We start from the raw sequence: 26,654 nt of genomic DNA, 5'->3' as shown, positions 1-26,654 counted from the left end.
TCCACCTTCAGTGCATAGCTGGGAGCTTGATACCTAGCAGCATTATAAGCCCTTTATTGATACTAAAATAGAGCGCTACGCAGCAGGCCCTACAGGGAGTTTGTAGACTACTATTTGCCCCAGGACCTGCCCTATGAACTTATTCAGATTAAGTCTGAATGACCTCAGAGCCCAGTTTTCTCTCCTAGCAAATCAGGAGCAGGAAACCCGATGGAAGAAGGAAAAACTGGGAAATGGGAGGAATGCAAAAAATGACTACATCTCCCAGAATGCACTGCACACAGACCGGCGTCGAGCGGCGCATGCTGGGATTCTTTCTTTTCCGTGGGCGTAAGGAAGTGCTTTTTGAATGAGGTACTGAGGGCCGAGGTGTTGGAAGTACCTAATTCTTTCCTCGTTAACTGTGAAACTCTGCGTATTGGAAAGGCCTGGCCTCAGTCATCAGGCCGGGAGAGGTATTGGACGCCGCGCACGCACTCCTCTGCCAGCGAGGCCCGAAGGGGAAGCCTAGCGACGCGCAGTGTGGCAGCTGCTGGCCTCTGGGCCGGTAAGAATTGATGGTCCCCTCCCTCATTCCCCAGGCCCAAAGCCTTGACCCACTTAGTACCTGCTAGTTTCGCGTCCCTGGCTTGTGCCTTTGGCGCGGAACGTTTGGGAGACTCGGCCTTGCGGCATTCTGACTTCACCCACCAAGTGCCTAGCCTGGCACTGGGTACCTTCTTGTCTCTCACTTGCTTCCTCTGAGGCGCCTGGGTACCCTCTTGTCTCTTACCCGCTTCATCTGAGTCCATGCCCAAGTGCATCATTCTGTGACCGTGTCCCAGCCACCGGAAGAGAATAAACTCCGGCTGTGACTTTAATCCCACTGGGGACCCGGGAGAACTGCCTTCTAAAATCAGAGACTATATCCATTTGTCTGGAGAGAAATGAGAAAAATAAGGACAATGTAGGGAGGTATTTTAAAGGTAAATTTGTTTAAATGAAGGGAATAGTGCCATTACTTTTCCTGTTTGATTTTAAATAGTCTTTAAACACTTTTATGTCAGTAGTCAGCACTTTATTTGTCCATAAAATCCAAAAGTAACTACCTTTGGATTTTACAGTAGTCTTTGACAACCTCAGAGAGATGAGATACCTTGCCCAAAATGACGAATCTGAAATTATTACCCAGTTCTCTTGACTCTGGAATAAGTGCTTTTTTCTACTATACCACTTCTGCTTTTATTCTTGGGGCTGAGGATACAGGCTGCGGAGCATGACGGGGTTGGCATTTTGGCTTCCACCTTTTTCTGCTTGTGGTGACCTATCTGAGCCAGAATTTCTTTGTGTAGAACGTTAATAATAGCACTTAAATTAGTGTGACACATTTAAGGCTGTTTAAGTGTTAAACTCTGCTATTAAGATGTGTTTATTTACCCTCCTCAATATAATCAGCTTCAGTGTTCAGTATTTAGATATATCAGTTGATAAATAGGTTTCTTTCCTTCATTTTTTCTTACCTGATTTATCTTACCTGGACAATTTTTTAAACGTTATTTTTTCTCCGCCTTGGGCCAGAGACATTTTTTTGAAATATTTTATTTTAAAAATTACTTGTTTTCATTATTATTGCCTTTTTTTTGAAAACATAAACTTGAAATTTTGGTTGATAATTATAAATAAGTTTTTGTATTTGAGGAACAGTAAGTACATTGAAAACTTCTTCATCAAAATAATCCAGCGTTAAAGACCAAATAATTGTCTCAAATCATTTTATGAAACACATTTTTCCTTCAAATCTTACTTTGAAATTTAAAATAATGTTATGTTCTTTTCTAGCTACTTGTCATACCATGCTTTCCTGTGATATTTGTGGTGAAACAGTAACCTCAGAACCAGACATGAAAGCTCACCTAATTGTTCACATGGAAAATGAAATTGTATGTCCATTTTGCAAGTTGTCAGGTGTGAGTTATGACGAAATGTGTTTTCATATTGAAACAGCTCATTTTGAGCAGAATACACTTGAAAGAAACTTTGAGAGGATAAATACTGTACAATTTGGAACTTCAGATAACAAGAAAGACAACACCCTACAGTGTGGAATGGAAGTTAATTCAAGTATTCTTTCAGGTTGTGCATCTAATCATCCAAAAAATTCATCTCAATGCCTGACTAAAGATAGTACTTTAAAACATGAAGCCTTTTATTCAGAGAACTTAACTGAATCTAGAAAATTCCTGAAAAGTAGGGAAAAACAGTCTGGCCTAACCGAAGTAAAAGGATCTATTTATGAAACAACGTACGGTCCTCCCGAATGTCCATTCTGTGGAAAAATAGAGGAGCATAGTGAAGATATGGAAACTCATGTGAAAACAACGCATGCCGATCTTTTAGACATTCCATTGGAAGGTAAAGTTTTCATTTCAATGTAAATTATTATAAGTCTACAGCCTCAATTTAATATGTGGTGGTCTAAAAGTTGGTTTGTAAGTCAGCTTAACACAGATGTGTTTTGAAATCCATTTTATGTCTATAGCATTTTTCATTTGCCATTATTGAAATATAAAAGTACATTATGGAAAAGAATTTTGATGCAGATGTAAAATGTTTCAGCTACATTGAGAGTAGTTTTGGAACTTTCTGTCTAGTTTCCAGAGGGTATTCTTTTTATTGTCACTAACCCAATAGCATCTGGACTGTCCTGGACTCTCTGACTTTGCATTGAGTTCTAGTTTGACTCCATTATTCTGTTATGATTGGAGAACAAACTGTCTGTGATATCAGTTCTTTTAAATTTGTTGAGGCCTGTTTTATGGCTCAAGACATGATCTGTCTTGGTCATGTTCCATGGGTACTTGGGAAAAAAAAGTGTATTCTGCTTTGTTGGGTGGAATGTTGTATGTATGTCACTAGATCCTGTTGTTTGTGTTCAGATTATTTATATCCTTGCTCGTTTTCTATAGTAGAACTGTCTAGTAGTTCTATCAATTTTTGAGAAGGGGTTGTGAAATCCCTGATTATATTTGTAAATTTATCTATTTTTACTTCCAGCTCTGTCAGGTTTTGTTTCATGTATTTTGAGGCTCTGTTGTTGGTGTGTACACATGTAGAATCTTAGGTCTTTTTCTCATTGTTGGACTTTAAGAATTTGTCGGGCCAGGTGTCACGGCTGTTGCCTGTAATCCCAGCAAGCTGGGAGGCCGAGGTGGTCAGATCTCTTGAGCCCAGGAGTTGGAGACCATCCTGGGCAACGTGGCAAAAGCTCGTCTCTTCAAAAAAAACAAAAACAAAAACGAAAAACAGAAAAAAAAAAACACTAGCCAGGCCTAGTGGCTTGCGTCTGCAGCCCCAGCTATTTGGGAATCTGAAATAGGAGGATCACCTGAGCCTGGGAAGTGGAGGGTGCAGTGAGCCGTGATCACACCACTGCACTCCACTCTGGGTGACTGAGTAAGACCCTGTCTCAAAAAAAAAAAAAAAAAAAAAAAATTGTTCTGTATTTTGGATACAAGTTCTTTTTTGGATGTGTATTTTGCAAATATTTTCTCCTAGTCTGTGGCTTGTTTTTTCATTCTTTTAACAGTGTCTTTCATGGAGTAGAAGTTTTTAATTTTAATGAAGTGCAACTTGACAATTTCTTCTTTCATGGATCATGCTTTTGGTGTTGTGTCTAAAAACTCTTTGCCAACTTCTAGAAGTTGGATAGTTTTGCATTTTACATTTAGATCTGTGATCCATTTGAATTAATTTTTGTAAAAGGTATGAAGTCAGTGTCTACATTCTTTTTTAGTGCATTTCCCTGATTATGAAATCAATATCTTGTATGTAGTTATTTTAATTTCCTCTATTATGAACTGCATGTTACATTTTTTGTACACTTGAGTTACATGGATTTTTCATCTGGATATTGTCAAATATTTTTTGAGTTTTTTTCAGTTGCTTTTAAAATATATTCTCAATACTAATCCTTCAGCTGTATTCTATAAGATGTTGCTTATCCTTGAATTTTGTGCAGTATTTGAATTTTATTTTTGTTTTCTATGTATTGTCTAAAAAAGTATTCTTTACTCTGAGTTCAAAAAGGTATTCTCATATATTCTAAAAACTTTAATGTTTTATATTTTCACTTTTTAAAATTTTTTCTGGATTGTGTGTGTGTGTGTGTGTCTGTGTGTACATGTGTGTATTTTGTGAACTTGGGATCTAATTTTTAGGTTTTCTCTGTACAGAAACCAGATTTATCTCCGATTTATAATATAGTTTCTGTCTTTTATTACATTTTCATATCTGTGTGGGCCACTTTCTGGTCTCTTACTTCTGCTTTATTTATGTATGTGACTTTCGTTTCCTTATTACACCACCATTTTAATAACTATTTTGTAAAATGTCATCAACATCAGATAGGACAGTTTTTCCCTTGTTCTTCATTTTCATTATCAACTTAGACGTTCTCATTCTTTTCTTTGAGTTTTATAGCCATATTGTCAAGTTTCATGAAAACTGTTGTAATTTTGTTTCGAATTAGATCAAAGTACATCTCCCCATTAATTGAGGTCATCTTTTGTATCCTTTAATACAATTTTGTGTTTTGTTTTTTTTTTTTTTTGAGGTTGGAATTTTGTCCTGTCACCCAGGCTGGAGTGCAATGGCACGATCTCTGCTCACTGCAACCTCTGCCTCCTGGGTTCAGACAATTCTCCTGTCTCTGCCTCCTGAGTAGCTGGGACTACTGGCACCCACCACCACGCCCAGTTAATTTTTGTATTTTTAGTAGAGACAGGGTTTCGCCATGTTGGCCAGGCTGGTCTGAAACTCCTGACCTTAGACAGTGCACCTACCTCGGCCTCCCAAAGTGCTGGGATTACAGGCATAAGCCACCATGCCCGACCTTGTGTTGATTTTTCATTGCACATTTGTGTTAGCTTTATTTCTGTATAGTTTATAGTTTCTGTTGCTTTTGTAAATTAGATTTTTTCTCTCTCATCTAAGAAACTTTTGCAGTTGTATAGAAACACTGTCAATTTTTATAGATAGTTGAGGTATCTAGTCTTATTCAACTATTATTGATTTTATTTTATTTTATATTTTTTGAGACAAGGTCTCATTATGTCACCCAGCCTGGAGTTAAGTGGCATGATCATGGCTTACTGCAGCCTTGACCTCCTGGGCTCAAGTGGTTCTCCTGCCTCAGCCTCCCAGGGAGTTGGGTCTACAGGCCTGCACCACCACGCCCAGATAATTTTTTTTTTAGTGGAAATGAGGTCCTGCTATGTTACTCAGGCTGGTCTTGAACTCCTGTGCTCAAGCAGCCTTCCTTCCTCAGCCTTCCAAAGTGTTAGGATTGCAGGTGTGAGCCACTGCATCTGGCCTGTTACTAATTTTAATAATTCTACATTAATTCCCTTGAATATTCTAAGTAGATCATTTTATTATCTGCTAACAATGAAAACTTATGGACTGCTGCAAGGAAAAAAATAAGTGTATTGATTAAAAATGCCTGACAATCCTTTGCTGACACAATGTTTCCTGTAAGTTTCTCAGGACCAGTAAACTGGTGAATTATGGTAGTCTTATGAGTCTGAATGTTTAGTTGAGTTTAAAAAAGACCTGTTGTCATTAGAAGTACAGAAGTTAAATAGGAAAATAGCTAGGTTTAACCAATGTTCAGTTATAGTAAATGGAACAGGTGAATTTGCAGGTGGTTTTTAGGGAATGATTATCATATAGAGAAGATGCATGGAATCTGGACTAGAAAGTAAAGAAAAACATGAGGGTGGTAATGAATGACAAAAAAATAGGGTTTGTATATTCTACACAGGAGGTTTTAGTTCGGTCAAACAGTTTTTAGAGTGGTAGAATTAAAAGAAGTGAGGTGGAAGGATAGGTGGTCGGGAGTGATATTTGAAATTGAGATTTCAGATGTGGTTCATTTATTAGTGATAACAAATTATGGGTATAATTTTTGTCATTCGGTGGGTAAATTAGGGTAAAGCAAAAGATTATTGGAAATAAAGGCATAGAACTATCCCTATGGGTATTGAAGTTGCTAAGAATGATCATAGTATAGGGGCTAGGAAAAGAAGATTTTGATCCAGGTGTTAAAATTGCTGCTAGTAAATGAAAGGAATGTCTAAGACTTCAGAAAATATTAGGCACTAAGAAAGGTAGGCGATGCCATATTATGGTGACATGAATTATTACAAAAATGGGGCTTAAAACAGGTTTGACAGTGATGAAAGGGAGCAAAGGGGATGCCTCTTCTAGTTCTAGGGCCCTGAATTGTGCAAGAAAAGTTGCCTCTGTGTTAGGGGGCTGTAGAGAAAATGGGGTGTCATGAACCAACCAGATTTTAGTTAAGAAGGTGAAGTGAATATTCAGAGAAAGATTGTATGTATAGAGAAGCTGACTAATGATAGGTGATATTTCTGGAAGGCATTGGGTAGGTATTGGGAGAATAGGAGGGGTAATAGCTTGGGTCAGATCAGTGGATGTCCTTCAGATATTTAAAGATTGTTAAGACACTGCCACTGAACAATTAGATTGGATTCATTGACAGAACAGTGTTGGTGGTTATGTCAACCCTAGATGACTCCACTGGACGATGATGGCTAACCTCTGAGGCTTAGTTTAGATTCTGGTGGTAAAAAAGGTATACAGGGATATGAGGTGTAGTGTGGTCTAATGTTGAGGAAGGTTGGTTATCACTTAAAACTAGAAGGGATGGAGGGGTTGGCTTGCAGTAGTGTGATGATCAAAGAGATAAGCAAAGGCCTCCTTGACATTGGCTCTGACTCTAAGTCATTTTATGGTAGAGAACTGGCTGAAAGACTTCTCTTATATCCCCCAGCATTACTTATGGAAGCTGTATACCATTATTTCTTAGTGCAGCTTTTGGAAATATTTTTTGAGTACTTATTAATACTTCATTTTCTCTTGAACTTTGCCATTGAATTTTTTATTCCAATGATTATATCTTAATATTTTCATTTTTTTCATCTTTCTATTTTTGCTTAGTAACTTTCTGTCCTGGTTTCAAAGATTCAGTTCCCTCCTTTATTTCAGTGAGCATTTCGAACATACTTATTTTACTGTTTATTAGGATGACTGTAGCTCCATTTCTTCACAGGTAACTTTTTCAGTTTATAGATTTCGGGGCTGTTTTTCTTGGCATTGCAGCCCCCAATGAGTTTGTCAATTCAAATTTTAGTGTTCATCTGTTCTGGGAGTTTTATATGATCCCTTCCCTGTGAAGCAGTTTCATGGTTCCTTCACCCTGGCTGTTCACAGTCTCTGCTTTCAGACCAGGCCTTACATATACGAATTGCTCCATGCTTTCACTCTGCGTATACACACAATTCTGGGTCCCTCTTCTATGTCCCCTATCTGCTAGGTCTTGGTCTTATAGATGGACCACTTCTGTTTTTGGCAAGCTAGACCTGTCTGCCTGCAGTGCTATGTGATGGATGTAGCTCTTTAATCTCCTGCTCCTGTGTAGACAGTATTACCCTAATTCCCAGCTTTATGCTGAATGTTTAAGTTCAGCACCTTAGCACTCTGGTGGGTGCTGAGAATTTAGCCCTAAAAACCCATATCTAGACTGGGCCCTACTTACCACTTTGGTTTTCCTTTCTGCTTCTCTTGTTTTGACTACAGATCTGAATATTTATTATTAATATTTCCTTTTTTTGGAGTGGTGTGAGAGGTTTTGCTATGCTCAGCCTTCTATCTTGACCCTAGAACTAGAAAAATAGCTTTTAAATCCACTACAAAGAGCTTTTACTTATATAAGGTTAATAAGTGGTAGACAGTCTTTGACATGGGGTGAAATACCTAAAAGTTAAAAAAATAAAACCAACTTGGTTGGGCATGGTGGCTCATGCCTGTAATCCCAGCACTTTGGGAAGCTGAGGCAGGAGGATCACTTGAATCCAGGAGTTTGAGACCAGCCTGAACAGCATAGTGAGACCCCATCTCTAAAAAAAATAAATAAATAAATTAGCTGGGTGTGGTGGCGCATGCCTTTAGCCCCATCTACTTGGGAGGCTGAGATGGGAGGATTGCTGGAGTGAGCCATGATGGTGCCACTGCACTTCAACCTGGGCAACAGAGCAAGACCCTGTCTTAAAAAAAAAAAAAGAATTAAAATTAAAAAATAAAAACAACTTAATTATATCTCTAATACAGACTGTGATCAGCCACTCTACGATTGTCCTATGTGTGGGCTTATATGTACCAATTACCATATTCTTCAGGAACATGTTGACTTGCATTTGGAAGAAAACAGCTTTTGCCAAGGTATGTTTATATGTTTAAAGATAAAAATATCATTTAATTTCTACTTTCTAGGACACATATCTAATTTTTAGATTTGTGACATGGAAAAAAAAATTTAAAAATACATCTTTTCGTTTAAAAGTGTTTTATTTACAAGTTGAGGCCATTTCTTTAGCAGCTAGAAGTAACTGCATATTGTATTTGGTCAGCAAAAATTGTTGAACAAGAAAACTGCCATATGGCACCTAAAATTTGACAAATGAATGTGAACTATATAACCAAAACATCTTTCAATGCATCTTGAGCTGCTTGAGCAGCTTCTAAATGACTTATTGGTTTTATTGTGATTCTATAAAAGTTTTCCTTTCTCCCCTACGTTTTTTAATAGTGGCTTTGTTTAAGTAATTATTATGGTGTCTTAGAAGTGGAAAAATTCTATATGAATTTTAGAAGCCCACTGAATGAAAATAAAAAGTAGATCCCAAGAGAAACCAATTGTATTTTACCCTATTTCAGTTTTTTAAGGTACGTAGATAGCTTCTATTAAGACAGAAGTCTTTAGTGTCCAGTGTCAATGATCTTAGTACCAGTATCAGTGTTCATGGACAGTGTTACTGCTCACTCACCTTAACCCAAAGTTGAGATTATTGGAGCAAAGATGGAAAAGTCCTCTGCTCTGGTGGTTTCTGAATGCCTGCTAATTCTTACTCTTATTTATGATAGGCTTTGTATGAGCACATATATTACACTGTAAATGTATAGTGGGTAATAAGAAAAAGATACGGTCTAAGTAAATCACTGTAGATAGCCTCAGGGGACACTAAACATTGATTGTGACTTGTATATCTCCAAGAATGGAAGGGTGACCAAATAGGAAGATGTAGCAGCAGCTGAGAACTTTGAAAGGAAAGGAGGAATATTCAGTGATATAATTAAAACATCAGGTCGAGGGGTTAAGGAGACAAGATAGTGGCCAGAAGCCACTGACAAATGGATCTGGGGGACACTGGGTAGAGAAGATGCAGGATGACATGTTGCAAAGTTTTACCATTTTCAGGGGCCAAACAGTAATTAAATTATTATCTAACACCTGTACTTTGTAAATGTGTATTTTTATGCTCTTTATTATTTTCTTTTTCTCCCCTAGTATTTCTCGGAAAAATCAATCTGCCTTAGTTATGTTAAGGAGTATCAATGAAGGATGTTACTTAACCTTTTAAAATTCCGGTTTCCTCAGTAAACAATAATATCTACTTCATAAGATTGTTATAAAGATCAAATGATATAATTAATGAAAAGTGCTTGTCACAGCTTAAACACTTAGTGAGGCTGGACATAGTAGCTCATGTCTGTAATCTCAGCACTTTGGGAGGCCGAGGCTGGTGGATCACCTGAGGTCAGGAGTTTGACACCAGCCTGACCAACATGGTGAATTCCGTCTCTACTACAACTACAAAAATTAGCTGGGCATGGTGTAAGGCACCTGTAATCCCAGCTACTCGGGAGGCTGAAGCAGGGGAATCACTTGAACCCGGCAGGCAGAGGTTGCAGTGAGCTGAGATCGCACCATTGTACTCCAGCCTGGGCAGTCAGAGCAACACTCCGTCTCAAAAAAAAAAAAAAAAAAACAGTCACTATTAGTTGTCATTTAGTTGGAGGTTATTCCTTACTGAAGCAGTTCTAAGTTTTGCTAGATTTGTACTCAGTTCCAAATCATCACAGTCATGAATAAATGGCAAATAATAGCATTTACTCTATTTTAAAAACATGTATTAAATAATAAATAATCTTTGATTGTAATAGTTATTTTATTCTGAACATTAAAAATACCTGACAGGCATGGATAGAGTCCAGTGTTCTGGTGATCTACAGTTGGCTCACCAGCTTCAGCAAGAAGAAGACAGAAAGAGGAGATCTGAAGAATCAAGACAAGAAATAGAAGAATTTCAGAAGCTGCAGGTACAAAGATTAATAAGAATTATAATATTTTGATTTGGTAAAGTTATTTTTCAAATATGCTTTCAGGACTCTAGTATATTATTTTTGTCCTTGTTATTATTCAAAAAAAAATTTGAACATGTTTGTAACAGCCACCATTTATAAATATTCATTCTAGTCGGGCACAGGAGTAATCACTTCACATATAATATCTCAAAATATTTACAACAAATTCATGGTTATTTTAGGCTCCCCCACCCCCCCTTTTTTTTCAGATGAAGAAATGGAGACAGAATGGTTAAGTAACTTGCTCAGTGTCAGGCAGCTAATTAGTGATAAAGCTTGTATTCAAACCTGTGTAAGCTGATGGGACAAATTAGGAAACCAAGACTCAGAATTTAAGTGTTTGTATAGATACTTGGAAGTGAAATTTATACCTAGAATTAATGTCTCCTGAGTCTTAAATTATTTTACAGATTGCAATTTCAGGCATTTAGGAAGAACTATTTTATGGGAAAATGCTTTTTTTTAATGATATTTGAGGCTTCATTTATCTTAGGTGGGTGATTTTACCTGTTGGACTAAACTGGCAGCATCTGCTATATTTTTAGTGCATTTAAAATTTTAATGTCTGTTTTCCTTTTTTCAATCCTAATTTGTAGACTGTAGTGTTACTTGTGCTAATAATGCTTATAGATTTTGTTGTTGTTTGTTTGTTTTTTTGAGACGGAGTTTCGCTCTTGTCACCCAGACTGGAATGCAATGGTGCAGTCTCAGCTCACTGCAACCTGCGCCTTCTAGGTTCAAGTGATTCTCCTGCCTCAGCCTCCCAAGTAGCTGGGATTATAGGTGTGCACCACCATGCCCAGCTCATTTTTTTGTATTATTAGTAGAGATGGGATTTCATCATGTTGGCCAAGCTGGTCTTGAACTCCTGACCTCAGGTGATCCGCTGCACCTCCCAAAGTGCTGGGATTACAGGCCTGAACCACCGTGCCCGGCCTATTGCTCATAGTTTTTAAATGTTCTGTTTTTAGTGATGATAGGATAGTGCATAAATAAAAAGGGTTTACAATTGAATAGGTTTGAAAGTGTTCAGTTAAACAGGTTTGTATACTTAGGGACTTCTCAAAATCTTTAATATACTAATGTGCATGTACATATCACAATTTTCCTGGACGTATTTGACCTCTCTTTTTTTCTCAAACATCTCACATGAGTATTGTTGCTTAGAATGTGCTTTGGAAGACCTAACGTAGGATTTTTTTTCTCACTGGTGACTCATAATACTTGCAAAATAGGAAAGAAAATTGGCTTTTCTTAAGACCTTTATGCCTTATGTAATTTAAAACATGATCAATACAAAAAGTTTCCAATATTTAAGGAGATTATGTAACTTTGCAAGTTAGTCATTTATGTCTCTGAAAACTTTTCTGTAGAAAAGTTTCTATGAAAACTTTTCCGTGGTTTTATACATACTATTTGAGATTCTCAGTCCAGTGTACAAAACATAGTTCATTTATTGTGTAACATGACTGACTAAATGAATTATGGATTAAGTAAGCCTTTGTGGACTAGACTGGGAACCAAATAACAAGGACTGACAAGTTTCCTTGAAAAAATCAGTAATGCATTCAGAACTCTTCTGCCTCTCCCAATACCTGAGGTAGAAAGACAGGATCCTCTGCTTTCCCTACTTCAGGAAAAGCAAATCTCTTGCCCCTGAGACTGATTATAAAGAAGTGGTTGCTTATTAAGTCAATACTTTTTTTGTGTGTATGTTATTAGTTTTTGTGAAAATCTTTAAGTTACCTTGTATAAAGTCTATAAACTAGAATGTTTCAACGTGTTTCCAAATAAAATTATAATAAGTTTCCATCCTCATAGAGTTACAGGGATGTAAAAAGTCATTTATTTTTATGTTCAATAGAGACAATATGGTTTAGATAATTCTGGAGGATACAAACAACAACAACTACGAAATATGGAGATAGAAGTAAATAGGGGAAGAATGCCTCCATCTGAATTTCATAGAAGAAAAGCTGATATGATGGAATCATTAGCTATTGGTATTGATGATGGAAAAACAAAAACTTCCGGTGAGTACTTAAACATCAGTCATTGTTTTAATGTTGCTTACACCACTGAACTAATAATGAGAATCATTTTAATTTTGCTTAATTTTCATAATCCATCTGTGCACATTATTTTTTTTAAATGTGTCATTTTAAAACTTCTGAATTATTTTTACAGTAAATAATTCACTTAAAAATTTTATATTGTGTTACTTGACATTTAAAAAACTGCTCTAGACAGTGCTAAGAAAAATATAATGTGAGCCACATATATAATTTTAAATTTCCTGGATCCACATTAACAAAAGTGAAAAGGAACAGGTGAAGTTAATTGTAATAGTTTAAACCAGTGTATCCATGACATTATTATTTCAAAACGTAATCAATATTAAAACTATTACTGAGACATTTTACGTTCTTTGTACATTCTTCAAAATTCATTGTGTATTTTCTACTTCACAGCACAACTCAATTTGGCAGCCACATTTCAAATTCTCCATAGTCACAAATGGCTGGTGGCTGTTTTATTGTTTGTGCATTTTTAGACACTGACAGCTCTATATACATTGTATCCTTTAACTCAGACATCCTCTCCTGTACTGTTATATATTCCAGATAAGGTCACTGTTGCTTAGAGAAGTTACAGTGACTTTGCCAAAGCAAGGTTACACAGCTGGTTATTCCTAATAATATCTTCCTTGCCCCATAATATGGCTTTTTTCTGACAAGTATTAAAATTTTTTTCTTTGTATATATTAATATATAAACAGACTTTTTATGGAAACAAACTTTGTTACTGCCACCCAGATTTTTGGAATCTTAGTGTTTTGCCATATTTACTTAAAAGTTTTTAAAGCTTCAACACCTTTCATAGGTATTCAAAGCCCTTTATGTACCCTTTTACTGATTCTAATTTGCCCTCCCCACAAGGGAACTATTATCCGGAGTTTGATATTTATCAGTCTCGTACATGCTTTAGTACTCTTACTGTGTATGTACACTTGCATAAAATATTTTGCATGTGTTTATATATAAATGGGATACAACATGTATGCTATAAATTGTTTTGCTCAAGTATGTTGGTTCTTGCAGTTCTACTTCATTCATTTTAGCTACTGTATAGTATTTCCTTGTATGAATTATAGCTCACTTACCTTGTTTTCATATTGATAAACATTTAGATTGTTTCCAATTTTCTTTTTTTTTTTTTTTTTTTTTTTTTGAGACGGAGTCTTGCTCTGTAGCCCGGGCTGGAGTGCAGTGGCCGGATCTCAGCTCACTGCAAGCTCCGCCTCCCGGGTTTACGCCATTCTCCTGCCTCAGCCTCCGGAGTAGCTGGGACTACAGGCGCCCGCCACCTCGCCCGGCTAGTTTTTTGTATTTTTAGTAGAGACGGGGTTTCACCGTGTTAGCCAGGATGGTCTCGATCTCCTGACCTCGTGATCCACCCGTCTCGGCCTCCCTAAGTGCTGGGATTACAGGCTTGAGCCACCGCGCCCGGCCAATTTTCTACTCTTATGATTTATTAGCATGTCTCCTCCAGGAGTTTCTCTAATATTGCATCCAGAACTGGAATGCTAAGTTAAAGGGCATGCAAATCTTCAACTTTGTTAAGGTTATTGGAGAATTGTTTTCCAAAGTGCATGTAATCTGCACTCACACTAGTGTATTTCACACACTGTATGGTGACACTTTTAAATTTTTGCTATTTAACAGGTTATGAGATGATACATGTTTTAATTTGCATTTCCTGGATTACTCCTGAGTTAGTTTCCTCTTGAATGAATTACCTATTCTCTTCCTTTCTCTGTTCTCTATTGGGTAGTTTATTCTTATTGATTTATAGTAGTTCATTAAGTATTCAGAACACTATTCTTTCATTAGTTATATGAGATGCAAATATCTTTTTCAGGCCTATGGTTTGTGTTTAAATGTTATATATAGTGCCTTTAATTAGACAGAAGTTTTGAATTTGAATATAATCAAAGTTCTCAATCTTTCTATTTATTATTTGTGTCTTAAGTAACTCCCCCATCTTTAAGATCACAAATATATACTTTTATGTTTTCTTCAAATATTTCCATTTTGCATTTCACATTTTGATTTTTAATCCTCCCAGAATTTATTTGTATGTATATGTTGGAGGGAGGAGAAAGAAGATAGGAATCTGATTATTTTCTCCTTATTTATAACAGTCCTTATAGCAAGTATGTATTATTCTTATTTATTTCACTACCATTTATTGAATCTATATTTTCTCCACCTATTTGTAATACTGTATATTATAGATTTTCATATATCCATGAGTCTGTTTCTAAAGGCTGCCTTTATATTTTTTCAGGGGTCTCCACATAAAAAAGTTCTCACTATGGCATAGAGCATCCTCCAGATGTGTGATATGATTCATTAGGATACAGGAAGAAAACATATCTGTAAAAAAGCACACTGCCCTGTAATATAGAAGTGATTTACTGTCAGAGATTTTTATTTTTCATTAATTATGCAAGTGTTAATTAAGCAGCTATCATTTAAAGAGTCTTCACTATTATACTGCAATCTCATTATAATTTTAACAACAGAATATAACTGAAGATAAGTTTACTGTGGAAAATGTCTAAAGAGAAATTTCTTTAGACATTAATAAATAAAAGACATTAATTAATAAATAAAAAGTATAAGGAAATTTCCCCCTAAAGCAGTTGTATGATGTTGCTAAGACAGTGTGGCACTCCATCTGATATGTAACATATATACTTAAATATACTAGAATGTTTATTACTTTTCTTTCTATTTTTTCTGTCTGCCACCCCACCTCATTCTTAAAGGGCTGTCTCAAATCTTGATCTCTTAATCAAAGTCTATATATTAAAATCTACATTTAGCTTTCTTTTTCTGAATTCCTAGGGTACCCATTCATTCCATGCTACAACATTTAGTACTCAGTTATATAGTATTTTAATTGTTGTTTTTCTTGAATTCAAGTCTTTCTAAGTTCTTTGGAAGTGGTTATAGTGATCAGTATTTCTCCTTTTCATGGTGCAAGGCACAGCTGCAACTATTGGTTCATTTAATTGTTTTTATTTATTGATCTTTTATTGTCTTTCTTAAAGACAGAAACCCATTTTCTTATAGGAAACCATTCAAGCAAAAAGGATTTAGTTATTGTCTTTGGTGCCACAAGCTATGAGAAAGTTATGGGGAATATAAATAAGATCTCCCTACCCATATAGGCTTCACAGAGTCTGTAGAGTATGTAAATATACACAGAGAACTATAGTATTCTGTGACTGAATGTGGCTAGTACCTTGGGGACACAAAAGCAAGGTTAGAATCAGAAAAAGAGTCTGTGAAGACAGCAGCATGTGAAGGATCTATAATTTTGAAACATAAGGAGAGTATACTAAAAGCAGGAAAGGAGCAAAGTCAGATGTCCATTGTCCTAACACCTTGTTTTTCCATATTATAGCACTTGTTATAGTTGGGGTCCATGACATTTTAAAGGATATTATCATATTTATCTTTTTGTACTTAGCACTTAGATAGTGCCAGGTGTATAAAAAGTACTTAGCAAATGCTGAATTTGAAAATTATAGTTTAAAAAATTAAATTGAATTAAAACTCCATGGGCCAAATTATGTTTAATGTGTTCAGTTAGGCCACAGTCAAATTTAAAGCAAGAAGAGTAGTGTGAAATAAAGGTAAGTCGATGGATAGCTTTCTGTGGACTTCATATAACATAGATTAGAACTATTCTAATTAGGTTTATAAGGCTGTTAATAAGATTCCTAAACCTATTGTTCTGCCTTAAGAAAAGTTGTCTTCTGTTGTCTCAAACAAATTAATTCATCTCCCCAAATAGCAAAATGGAATAAGTTACTAAAGGGTTGAAATTTAGTGTATTGGAGTATGGGATATGTTTATTATTCATGAAGTTGAGTTTTAAAATGAAAACATTTGTGTTATCTCATGCTTTGAAAATTGCAGAATAATCTGCAAAATAAAATCTTAAATTACAAAAAAATTAAAACTGTTAGTAATAGAAAGCTATTAATATTTTTTGATCAGGAGCAAATTGATTAAGACTGATCTCCTGTAGTCTATACAATAAAATGGAGAGACAAGAAGAACATTCATTCAACAGTTGTACTTTATGTGCTGGGCCCTGCAGATGCAGAAAATTTCAATGAACTGTAATAAATAATATGCTAGTGTGAGGAAACTTGGACTACAGTAACAAACAAGGGCACAAACTAAGGTTATAGCAATAAGAAGGTGAAGAAGATGGAATTGACAGGATTTAGATATGGATTGTGAAGGAGAGGTTGATACTAAAAATGTATGGCATAGTCATATAAAAGTGATAATGACTGCTTCTAAATCTCTTTTCTACTTTAGGAATTATTGAAGCACTTCATAGGTATTATCAGAATGCTGCCACAGATGTGAGGCAGGTGTGGCTTTCTTCAGTGGTGGATCACTTTCATTCATCTTTAGGTGACAAAGGTTGGGGTTGTGGTTACAGAAACTTCCAAATGCTACTTTCATCATTATTACAAAATGATGCTTATGATGATTGCTTAAAAGGTATGTGAAATCCAGTACTCTGAACTTGTCATCTGATAAAATACATATGATATAGAATGATATAGCATACACAATTAATAGCTTTAACAATTAGCAGATATTTATATAAGAAACCTGAATTCTGGTTAGAAGAAGAGAAAATGATAGAAGACGTCAGGAATAACTGTCTTAAAAACTGTAAAGTTCCCCTAGTACATGATGCACTGCTAAATGATATTATTCAGTACTTTATTAACAGTCATGTAATATGTTTGCTTGTGTAATTTTAGGTATGTCGGTTCCTTGCATTCCAAAAATTCAATCTATGATTGAAGATGCATGGAAGGAAGGTTTTGATCCTCAGGGGGCCTCTCAACTTAATAACAGGTTACAGGGAACAAAGGCCTGGATTGGAGCATGTGAAGTATATATACTCCTGACCTCCCTAAGGGTAAAGTATGTACCTTAAAACCTAAATAAATGTTATTTCCTTATCTGGGAGCTTTGTTTTTTAAAATTTTATTTTTTATCAAAGATATAGTTTAAAAATAAAATTAAGTAGCACTGAATTAAGTAGCAATGAAAATCAGTAACCTATTCACTATCTTGTGCTCTCCTCTACCCTCAAGTCCTGTCCCTTAGAGGCAACTGTCACTTCCATTGTTTTTAAATAGTATGCTTTCATAGCTGTTTCTTGGTTTATGAGTTGTAAGTATTGTCTGTTTTAATATCTTATACCTGTTTACCTTCAATTCTTCTAATATGATTAAACCTCAGTTTTTATTAAAATCAGAGTTTACATCATTTTATAAAGTCAGATTTTATTACACAATTGCATAAATATTGCTTATTGCTGATTTTGTTTTCTAAAATCATTTATAATTTTTTCTTGAGTTAATAATTGTGTTTCCTTTTCTCTTTTACTATAATATGTGACTACATCATGGCCTCAAGTTTTTGCACCCCACCTGTCATGTAATCTGAGGCTCTCCTTATTCTTGGACACATCCTTCTTAGAGCCTTCTGTCCTCTTTGCTCCAATCTGGACTTTTTGCCTTCTAGATCTACAGCTATTATCATGTAGCATTTGTTCACTCTGTGTGTGTGTGTGTGTTTTAGGACCTGGATTTGTCTTGGATTTCATGTCTCTTTTTTAGGTTACTTCCTTTTGCTCGAGCACTTCCTTCATTAGTTTCCTGAGAAAGGGTGCCTAGTCATTATTACTTAAATGATAGTTTGGATGACTATATTATTCTTAATTCTACAATCATTTTCACATCAAATTAAATTTCTATTCTTCTGATGTCTAGCAATGAATATTACTATTGAGATGGTAAGATGTGATCAGATTCTCATTTTTAAAATGTATAACCTATTTATTTTCTATGGAAGTTTTTCCAGTCTTCTCTTAGCCCGTCATAATTTCACGATATTATGAAATTTCATTGTGGGGTGTAGGGCTTTGATTCATTGTGTTAGGCATTTGTTTTTCTCTTTGAATCTGGAATTGTGAGTTGTCTAAGATCTTAGTTCCATCTAGGATAGTAGGTAAGAGCTTGAACTTTGGAGTGAGACTGCCTAACCTTGATTCATACCTTTCCTACTTAATAGCTGAATGAATGAGCTCATCTGTACCTAGGTCTACCATTGATAAAAGAAGGTATTAGTAGTAGTTAGACAATTAAATGGAATAATAAAGTGCTTAGAACTGTGACTGGCACACAGCATGACTTCAGAGGTTAACTATTGTTGTTTGATAGTTATAATCCCTCCGTTTTCTTTGTGGAACCGTTGATAGATAGCCACTGAACTTCTCTTTTTTTTTTTTTTTTTTAAATTTATTTGAGACGGAGTTTTTGCTGTGTTGCCCAGGCTAGAGTGCAGTGGCGCGATCTTGGCTCACTGCAACTTCCGCCTCCTGGGTTCAAGTGATTCTCCTGCCTCAGCCTCCTGAGTAGCTGGGATTACAGGCTCCTGCCACCATGCCTGGCTAATTTTTGTATTTTTAGTGGAGACAAGGTTTCACCATGTTGGCCAGACTGGTCTTGAACTCCTGACCTCAGGTGATCCATCCGCCTCGGCCTCCCAAAGTGCTAGGATTACAGGCCTCAGCCACCGCTCCCGGCCTGAACTTCTTTACCTTCTAAGTTTATCATGTCTTTTTCTTTAAAATCTTTGCTTTTTGTTTTATTTTCTAGATTTACTCAAATTTATCTCCCAATTACTGTATTGAAATTTTTATTTTCACCATTATGTTAAGGGGTAATTTCACAGCATCATTTTCTTTATGGTTGCAAAATTTCTTCCAATGTTTTCTTTCTATTGCCTGCATTTTGTTTGTTCCATATTAATTTATTTTCATGTCTGTTTACTTTAGTCTTTTCTATTTTGAAAGCTTTCTTTTAACTTTTGGAAATCCTTAGTTGTCCATTCAGAGAGTGAAGAATGAAACATTAAAAAGCTGATTTAATGAAACATTAAAAAGGACTGCATAGAGCTTGCAGATTAGCAGATTTCATTTAAAAGTCTTAGGTGGAAGGTTACTATTTGATTGGGGTACTCTCAAATATTATTATATAGAGAGATCTTTTTCCAGAAGTTATCCAGAGAAGTGTATTTCACTTTCCTGCCTAGAGTTCCTGCATTAGTGGAGGGGAGAGTTAAGGTGTGATTTGCCTTCGAAGCAAACTTTCAATTAATCTCATATTTTTAGCCTCACTGTTCTCAAACCTTGTGCTTCTAAGCTTTCAGCCTCTCTCTGATTTTGATACATAGTCTCCATTTTCTTTTATTTACTTGGATATGTTCTCTGTGCTGCTTTTCATTTTCTGAAGATGTGAGCTTTTTTCCTCTCTATTCCCATTCTCTTTGTCCTTGGATGTTTAAATCATTTTCTCCTTCAGTATTGTGTCATCGGACTTTTAAGAGGAAATAGAGATAGATGTCTGTGATCATGTTTAATGGAACATTTGCCTTAAGCTTTATGGCTTTATATTTTCTTTTATGTTTGTTTCTAAGTTATTTAACCAGTGTATCACATTCTTTTTACCACATTAATTGATTAGATTCAGAGGTAAAAATATTTCTTTCATTTATATAGAAAAACTAATATTGTGTGTATATATAATAACTTTCTGGAATTATTTAAATTTAAAGAACTATTTTAATGCCCTCTAAATTTATTTCTGCTTTCCTCCTTTTTCTTTTTGCCAATCTGTTCACACTTTCAGATTATATATACTCTGTCATGTTTTGATGTTTTGAGTTTTAAAGTAATTCTTTTTCTTTTTCTTTTTTTCTTTTTTTTTTTTTTTGAGACAGAGTCTGTCTCCAGTTTGTCACCCAGACTGGAGTGCAGTGGCGCGATCTTGGCTCCCTTCAACCCCTGCCTCCCAGGCTTAAGTGATTCTTGTGCTTCTGCCTCCTGAGTAGCTGGGATTACAGGCATGTGCCACCACACCTGACTAATTTATTTATTTATTTATTTTTATTTTTAGTAGAGATGGGGTTTCACCATGTTGTCCAGGCTGGTCTTGAACTCCTAGGCTCAAGCAATCCACCTGCCTTGGCTTCTTAAAGTACTGGGATCACAGGCGTGAGCCACTGCACCCAGCTGTAATTTTTGTCCAGCTTCTTTCTTGGTACCTTAAATAATTTAGAAAGCTTTTTTACTAATATATTGTGAATGTGTTTAATAGTTATTTACATGTCTTTCTGTTGCTCTCTATATGAATTATACTCTGTAGGGTACTGTTTAATTAGTATTCTAAATGTAAATATGCAAACTGCTAACCCCAAAACATTCTTTTTACCTATAAACAGTTTATCCAGAAGTTTATTTAAGCACTTAAAACCCAGTAACCAGCATTAAATTTGCTGAGGCTGAGGTTAGCAATTTGAATGTTTTAGAGATTTTATTGCCAAGAGAAACAAGGACAGGATATCTGTGCTGTAGTTTAAAGTGATGATAAAGCTATCAAATGCTTTTAGTTGTACCTGACCTTTCAAAAACAGTCGTTGAGTAGTATAACCAGTGTTTCTGGCTAAAAAATTGTTTATTCAAGGGTGACTTACTCTTGAAGGAGGAATGCCGCAGTGGTCTGGTGGCAAATAGGAGATAGATGTATAGATGTGGGTACACACACATTTTTTATGATCTTTGCAATTATTTTCTGTTACAGAGATTTGAAGTATTTAGGGTGTATTTGATATATACAAATGGCTATTGAATTAAAATCAGAAATCAGCTTCTAACTGATCATCAGGGTTAGAAACTAAATACTGTGAAAAAAGTATGTGTAGATGACTTTTTAAAAATCAAGTATGGTCATTATTTACTATTCATGGAGATTTTATTTATCAGAAAATATTTGTAACCTTTAGGTTAGTCAGCAGACTTAATATGAAGTTTTTTAAATAGGTAGCTAGTTAGAGGAATAGTTAAACGGAGAGAATTGTTAAATAGTTATCCCCCACAAAAAGGAGTTTTTGAGAGAAATAATAAAGATTTGTATTTACTTTTCTTTCTTCTTTTACAGGGAAGTAATGGCTAGAAAAAGGTAGTTCTAAACTAAGAATTTGTTGTATTTGATAACTCCATCAATGAAAATGTTTTAAAATGCCCTTTAAATATGCATTTTGTCAATTTTTAATAGGTGTCATATTGTTGATTTTCATAAGTCAACTGGTCCTTTGGGTACACACCCTCGCTTATTTGAATGGATATTGAACTATTATTCTTCAGAGGGGGAAGGGAGTCCAAAGGTAGTGTGTACATCTAAACCTCCTATCTATCTTCAGCATCAAGGTTAGTATTAATATAACTCATACTTGACAATGTTATTTGTAAGATAAATTGTTGCTTTTGGACAGGTTAAGGTTTCTGTTTGTTTGTTTGTTTGTTTAGAGAGAGTTTTGCTCTGTTGCTCAGGCTGGAGTGCAGTGGCACATTCTTGGCTCGCTGCAACTTCCACCTTCCAGGTTCAAGTGATTCTCCTCAGCCTCCTGAGTAGCGGGGATTACAAGCGCCTGCCATCATACCTGGCTAATATTTGTATTTTTAGTAGAAACGGGGTTTCACCATGTTGGCCAGGCTGGTCTGATAATAGCAGAGAGTATTATGACATTAATCTGTCTCATTTTTCAGAGCTCCTTTGACAGTACAATACTGTCTTAGGAAATTAAGATTGATATTTCTACAGTACTTTGTTGGGTAATGAAGGTTGATATTCCTGACGTCTTCAGGACCTTTTGCACTTGTTGTTTTCTGTTTTTGGTTCACTTGTCCTTCATTGTTCATCCTTTATCTTCTTGGGTCTTTACCCACATGTCACTTAAGTGAGGCCTTCCCTGACCTTACCTTACCTTACTTAAAAGTGGAACTCAAGGCCAGGCATGGTGACTCATGCCTGTAATCCTAGCACTTTCAGAGGCCGAAGCAGGAGGATTGCTTGAGCCCAGCAGTTTGAGACCAACCTGAGTTGACATAGTGAGACCCTGTCTCTACAAAAACGTAAGAAAATCAGCAAGGCGTCGTGGCACATGCCTGCAGTCCTAGCTACTCAGGAGGCTGAGGTGGGAAGGTCAGTTGAGCCCTGGAGTTGGGGGCTATAGTGAGCCATGATTCTGCCACTGCACTCCAGCCTGGGCGGCGGAGTGAGGCTGTCTCAAAAAAAAGTGCAACTCATCCCAACATCCCACCACTGGCATTTTCTTCATTTATTTACCTCGTTTCTAGAGTATCTCTTCCTATTAGGATATAAGTTCCAAGAAGGCAGGCACATTTGTCTGTTTTGTCTGCTGTTATATACCTTTGTGCTTGGAATAGTACTCCGCACATAGATACTTGGTAAATTATGAATGATGGTTTGGATTGACAGGAATAAACAGAAGTAAATATTAGGAATTTCATTGTTTAGGGATACAAACTATAAGAGGTTAAGCTTCCTCCACTGATATTCTAGCATTTATAGATTTACTTTTGTTTACCTTTTGGAATCATGAGAATTTTGTTCTAGAACAGTTTTTGTTCTTTCATTTGAGATAATTTGAATAAGAAGGATCAAGGGATTGGGAAAGGAAAAGTAAAATATTTGGCAGAATAAAAGCAGAGTTTTTTTTGTAATGAAGCCTTTAGAAAACTAAAGTTAAATGAAAAAACTGAAGTAGAACTAAACTCTTATGTCTTAGGAGAACTCAGATACATATGTGTCAGAGAGTCTGACTATATTTATATTCTAAACACACATATGCTCACACAGCATATATACAGAGACTATTTGTATAACTGTAAGTAGATGTAACATGTATGACAAAAAAAAATCTTTTGATAGGTCACAGTCGAACTGTTATTGGAATTGAAGAGAAAAAAAACCGAACATTATGCTTACTAATATTTGATCCTGGATGTCCTTCTCGAGAAATGCAGAAATTGTTAAAGCAAGACATAGAGGCTAGCAGTCTCAAGCAACTTCGAAAATCTATGGGAAATTTAAAACATAAGCAATACCAGATAGTGGCAGTAGAGGGTGTTCTTTCTCCAGAGGAGAAAGTTGTAAGTATCTAAATATTTATATGTGAAGTTTGAATGAGATGAACTTAAAAGTTTAAAACTTTTAGTTTAAAATCAATGTTATCACTTTTTTCTTTTTTTCCTCCTTTTTTTTTTTTTTTGGAGACAGGGTCTCACTCTGTTGACCAGGCCTGAGTTCAGTGGCATGTGATCATGACTCACTGCAGCCTTGACCTCCCAGGCTCAAGCAATCCTCCTGCTTCAGCCTCCCGAGTAGCTGGGACTAAAGACACACGCCACCACACCCGGCTAATTTTTATATTTTTTGTAGAGACGGGGTTTCACCATGGTCCCCAGGCTGGTCTCAAACCCCTAGGCTCAAATGATCTGCCCACCTCAGCCTCCCAAAGTGTTGGGATTACAGGCGTGAGCCACTGGGCCTAGCCCACTTTGTATTCCTTAGTACCTTACTCTGTTTCATTAAGTTTGAAAAGACATTTGGTTTTATATGTTTTTAGTTTTCTGGAATTAACATATTTATATTTGAAATGGTACTTTAATGACTTTCTATACTTAGAGCTTCATAAAAGTGTTTAATGTCAGGTAAGCAATGAATAATAGAAACATATATAAGAAAATCTAACTTAATCCAAGGAGACCTAACTCATATTGGTCTTATAATTATGGTTTATTAAAATATGATTCTTGTGATTCCTAAGGCTCTATTTTATGCACTTGGGCTTATTGGATATTCACATTTCTAGAATTTAACTTCATTAGAATTTCCTCTTGTCTTTATTCTTTGCAGTTAAGTGATGCGCACAATATTACAGAAAAATTTCTAGGAATTGAATCCTAGCCACTACACTGTCAGGGAGGGACATAATATTATAGAAAAATTCCTAGGAATTGAAAATTTCCACTTGATATGATAGCACATCAAGTCTAGAAAATGTGTAAACCCTAAATTAAGGAAAAAAGCTCCAAAATACTTCACATTGATTTATTTCCCTCTAAAGAGAAAAGACACTGAAGACTAGAGACAAACAGTTATGGAGAATAATGGGATCATGGGGGGAAGGACTATAAGTTTTTGAAATAATGGAGCTAGAGTAATCTTTTCAGCCTCGTAATATGGGATGTAAAGGCAAGGATTGTTTAAGAGGTTCTTTAAGTTACTTATGATACATTAAAAGATTTCTTTGTAATGATTTAAGTATAAAAATTGCATTCATTTTTTTTTAACCCTATCATTAAATTGTCCAGAGAAAGTTAAAGTTTTGTTTTAATTATTTTAAAATACCAAGATGCTTACTCACCAATGTACACATTGAGAACATTTCATACATTAATTTTTTTTTTTTTTGGAGACCAACACTCACTTTATCACCCAGGCTGGAGTGCAATGGCTTGATCCCAGCCCACTGCAGCCTCTGCCTCCCTCCCCAATTCAAGTGATTCTCCTGCCTCAGCCTCCCGAGTAGCTGGGATTACAGGCATGCACCACCATGCCCAGCTAATTTTGTATATTTAGTAGAGATGGGGTTTCACCATGTTAGCCAGGCTGATCTTAAACTCCCAACTTCTGGTGATCCACCTGCCTCGGCCTCCCAAAATGCTGGGATTACAGGTGTAAGCCACCATGCCCAGCCACATTAATTTTTTTAACCCTATCATTAATTTGTCCAGATAAAGTTAGAGGTTTGTTTCAATTATTTTAAAATACCAAGACACTTGCTCACCAGTGTACACATTCGAGAGCACAGGTGTGGTTAAATATTACTATGGAGTCTTGCTGAACATTTTAGTTAGCTGTTATCTTTCTGGTTTTGGAAATGGAGCTGTTTATGGTGTTAGAATACTAAAAATGTGCTCTCTGCACTGTACATTTGATGTTCTAGTTTTCTGAGTCATGAACAGTAGCTGTGCTTTAACTGTAAGAATCGTAACTTGGCTAACAATGTGTAACACTGCCAGGTAGAAAAGGAATAGTAATAATAAATATAATAAGATTTTAATTATAATAGGTTGAAATAACACTTGTCTAATGCTTATTCTGTACTATGGGCTATCCTATGCAATAGCCATGTTCCTTAATTCTTTTTCACATTATGATATGCAGTTTTATTTTTATTTTTATTTTTTATTTTTATTTTTTTGAGACGGAGTCTCGCTCAGTCACCCAGGCTGGAGTGCAGTGGCCCGATCTCGGCTCACTGCAAGCTCCCCCTCCCGGGTTCACGCCATTCTCCTGCCTCAGCCTCCCAAGTAGCTGGGACTACAGGCGACCGCCGCCACGCCTGGCTAATTTTTTGCGTTTTTAGTAGAGACGGGGTTTCACCGTATTAGCCAGGATGGTCTCAATCTCCTGACCTCGTGATCCGCCCACCTCGGCCTCCCAAAGTGCTGAGATTACAGGCGTGAGCCACCGCGCCTGGCCGATATGCAGTTTTAAAGTTACCCCACTATATTCTTAATTTTCCATTGTGTCATTCTTGTATTCTCAGCTTGATTTAACTTAGTTTTAATTTAGCTTGGTTTGACATGTCTTGATTTGGAACTCAGGTTTTGAAAATAGCACAAACATTGAAAATTTTTTTGAAGTGACATTTTTAAGACTATAATGAGGGATATGCATAATGTTTTATAAAGTTTCTCTCTGCACAGCCCTGTCTTCCTCTAGCCTCCTCTGTTTTTATTCATCTCTCTCTGACTTTGAGCCAGCATTTTACTTTTGACTCATTATTCCATAAAAAAGTGACATTTTCTATTTCATACTGTTTTGTCTTTATCTGGAATTTTCTTTGTTTATGTCTTGACTGAAAAAATGTTTATTCCTAACTTTATAAGTTTGAGAATACAATTTTTGATTATTTTAAAATACCAAGATGGAATTTTAATTATTAGGAATAATATAGGAATTTAATATAGGAATAATATAGGAATTTTCATTATTATCTTGAAAAAAAATCCAGATTTTATTTTTTATGTTAGAATGACAACACATATTCTAATTAATTGACTTATAGCTTAAAATTGTTTTTTAAAATTTCTTTTCAAGGCCAGGAGACAAGATTCTCAAGTCTTTACAGCCGAGAAGATTCCTTGAAGAATCAAGCATTTCAGTACTTGAGAACAATACTTTGTTTTCTAAATGTAGATATTGAACTCCTTAACACAATTGTGAATTTGTGAATTCTCTAAGTCTTAACATAATTTAATTTCTAAAATGCCTGTGTTAATTAAGTTATACCTATCATACTTCATTGTTTGGTAAGTATTTCAATAAAATGTCTTGTTTTTGCACTGTG

At 35.8% G+C, this 26,654-nt stretch overlaps 1 protein-coding gene across 3 annotated transcripts; it reads left to right on the top strand.

The window, feature by feature from the left end:
* Nucleotides 1-317: 317 nt before the first annotated feature.
* ZUP1 (zinc finger containing ubiquitin peptidase 1) lies at nucleotides 318-26,654 on the top strand. Of its 3 annotated transcripts, none has more exons than XM_008007242.3 (10): nucleotides 318-547; nucleotides 1,819-2,391; nucleotides 8,167-8,277; nucleotides 10,094-10,215; nucleotides 12,125-12,293; nucleotides 16,665-16,853; nucleotides 17,123-17,288; nucleotides 21,488-21,639; nucleotides 23,165-23,385; nucleotides 26,405-26,654. In XM_008007242.3, the coding sequence occupies exons 2-10, from the start codon at nucleotides 1,833-1,835 to the stop codon at nucleotides 26,450-26,452; spliced, it is 1,737 nt and encodes a 578-aa protein (XP_008005433.2). In that variant the 5' UTR covers nucleotides 318-547; nucleotides 1,819-1,832; the 3' UTR covers nucleotides 26,453-26,654. The 3 variants fall into 3 exon arrangements, 2 of the variants coding, with proteins under 2 accessions (XP_008005433.2, XP_037856913.2); XM_038000985.2 differs by having other exon boundaries at nucleotides 319-547; nucleotides 2,113-2,391; XR_012095033.1 differs by lacking the exon at nucleotides 26,405-26,654 and having other exon boundaries at nucleotides 21,488-22,414; nucleotides 23,165-23,314.

Source organism: Chlorocebus sabaeus, chromosome 13, assembly GCF_047675955.1.
Source record: "Chlorocebus sabaeus isolate Y175 chromosome 13, mChlSab1.0.hap1, whole genome shotgun sequence".
Taxonomy (NCBI): Eukaryota; Metazoa; Chordata; class Mammalia; order Primates; family Cercopithecidae; genus Chlorocebus; species Chlorocebus sabaeus.
The sequence above is the reverse complement of the archived record's forward strand: the minus strand, read 5'-3'. Positions and strand labels throughout refer to the sequence as shown.